Source organism: Lactuca virosa, chromosome 9 (genome assembly GCF_052849685.1).
Source record: "Lactuca virosa cultivar CGN04683 chromosome 9, Lactuca_virosa_CGN04683_v6, whole genome shotgun sequence".
In the NCBI taxonomy this organism is placed as follows: Eukaryota; Viridiplantae; Streptophyta; class Magnoliopsida; order Asterales; family Asteraceae; genus Lactuca; species Lactuca virosa.
This window is the reverse complement of record NC_136434.1, coordinates 119042631-119044017: the sequence shown is the minus strand read 5'-3', so window position 1 is coordinate 119044017 and position 1387 is coordinate 119042631. Positions and strand designations below refer to the sequence as shown.

At 42.9% G+C, this 1387-nt stretch overlaps 1 protein-coding gene across 1 annotated transcript; it reads right to left on the bottom strand.

Moving 5' to 3' along the window:
* Window positions 1-467: 467 nt before the first annotated feature.
* On the bottom strand, window positions 468-1157 carry LOC145139712 (uncharacterized). Its single transcript, XM_079073441.1, has one exon. The coding sequence runs from the start codon at window positions 1155-1157 to the stop codon at window positions 468-470; it is 690 nt and encodes a 229-aa protein (XP_078929567.1).
* Between the last annotated feature and the right edge of the window lie 230 nt (window positions 1158-1387).

Genomic DNA, 1387 nt, shown 5'->3' with positions numbered 1-1387 from the left:
TTAGGGCGCTGGTCTGCTGTTGAAATCCGGCTGAAATGGGCCTGTAAGATGAGTTGATGGGCTGTCCAAAAAAGGCAGCATGTGGCTGCGGCGCTGAAGTGATCTGCTGGGGCAGAAATGTAGGTCCAATTTGCTGTTGGGCCAAAGACGCATGATGGGCCGGTGGAGGATTATAGGTGCCGGCAATGTGAGGCGTGAGTGGCAGTGGGCCACCTTGAGTTGGAACATTAAATTGTAATGGGGCATGAGGGTAAGCAGTAGCATTTTGCACACCAAAAAAATAAGGAGATTGATTTGTAGCTTGTGCATTTGGGTGTGCTCCCATAATTCCGGCAAATTGAGAGCTTGTATTTGTACCTGCAGATGGGTTAGTGTTGGAAAAAATACCCGAATTACCCCCCCCCCCCTTTGGAAGTATTTCGATTATTATTACGGCTTTTATTCCATTTGTTTTTCGATTTTCCGGTTTAGTGAGGGACGGAATAAAGAGTCGTTGTGGTGGTAAACATCGGTTCTAGCATCGTGTCATTGTTATCTTCGCGGTTTTCATGTAAAAGAAGCATATTCTTGGCTTCCATGAATGACGGGAAAGGTTTGGTGTTGGTACCAACATCAATAATGCTATGGTAGGAAGGCGGTAGACCACAGAGTATTTGCATGACAAGTTCGACTTCGGATATTTCGGAGTCGACATCATGGAGAGCATCGGCGAGATGTTTGAGGTTATGACAATAATCATGAATTGAGGAAGCACCTTTCTTTGAGTTACGAAACTGTTCTTGAAGTTGGAGCATTCTTGGCATTTTATTGTTGAGAAAAAATTCATGTAGGTTTTCCCACATGTCTTTAGCGGTGCATGAGTCCTTGGTAATAACTTGTAATACGGAGGGATCACAAGTAGAATAGAACCAAGACTTGACACGAGCATCAATAGAGTGCCAATCTTCATCATCATCATCGTTAGGTATGGATTTTCCAGTAATATGACCCAAAACCTTAGCCCCGGTACAAATATCTTTAAAAATACGACACCAAAGTTTGTATTTAGATCCGTCAGATGTGAGTTTGAAACTGAAGGAATTGTATACATTGGTTACAACATAAACAAGTTGCTGTGCAGTAGGTGCGGTATTTGAGGTTCCGGCAACGGTGGTCATGGTGTGGAAAATCGAAAAACACAATGTAATAAACTAACGTAATAATAATTAGATAACTAACGTTCGGAAGAGGGATTAGAGTAAATTTACCGAACTAAAAAGTGAATGTTGTAGATATGGAAGCAGCGGATAACAGATGTGAATGGTTGGAGCCGACCAAAAAATAAGATCGCAGACAAATGGTTGCAGTCGATGAGTGGCATAGCACGTGGGCAAGGGGCAGGCCTGAA

Bases quoted from the DNA above. Each gene is read 5' to 3' on its own strand.
- LOC145139712 (XM_079073441.1), bottom strand. From the start codon at position 1,157: ATGACCACCGTTGCCGGAACCTCAAATACCGCACCTACTGCACAGCAA.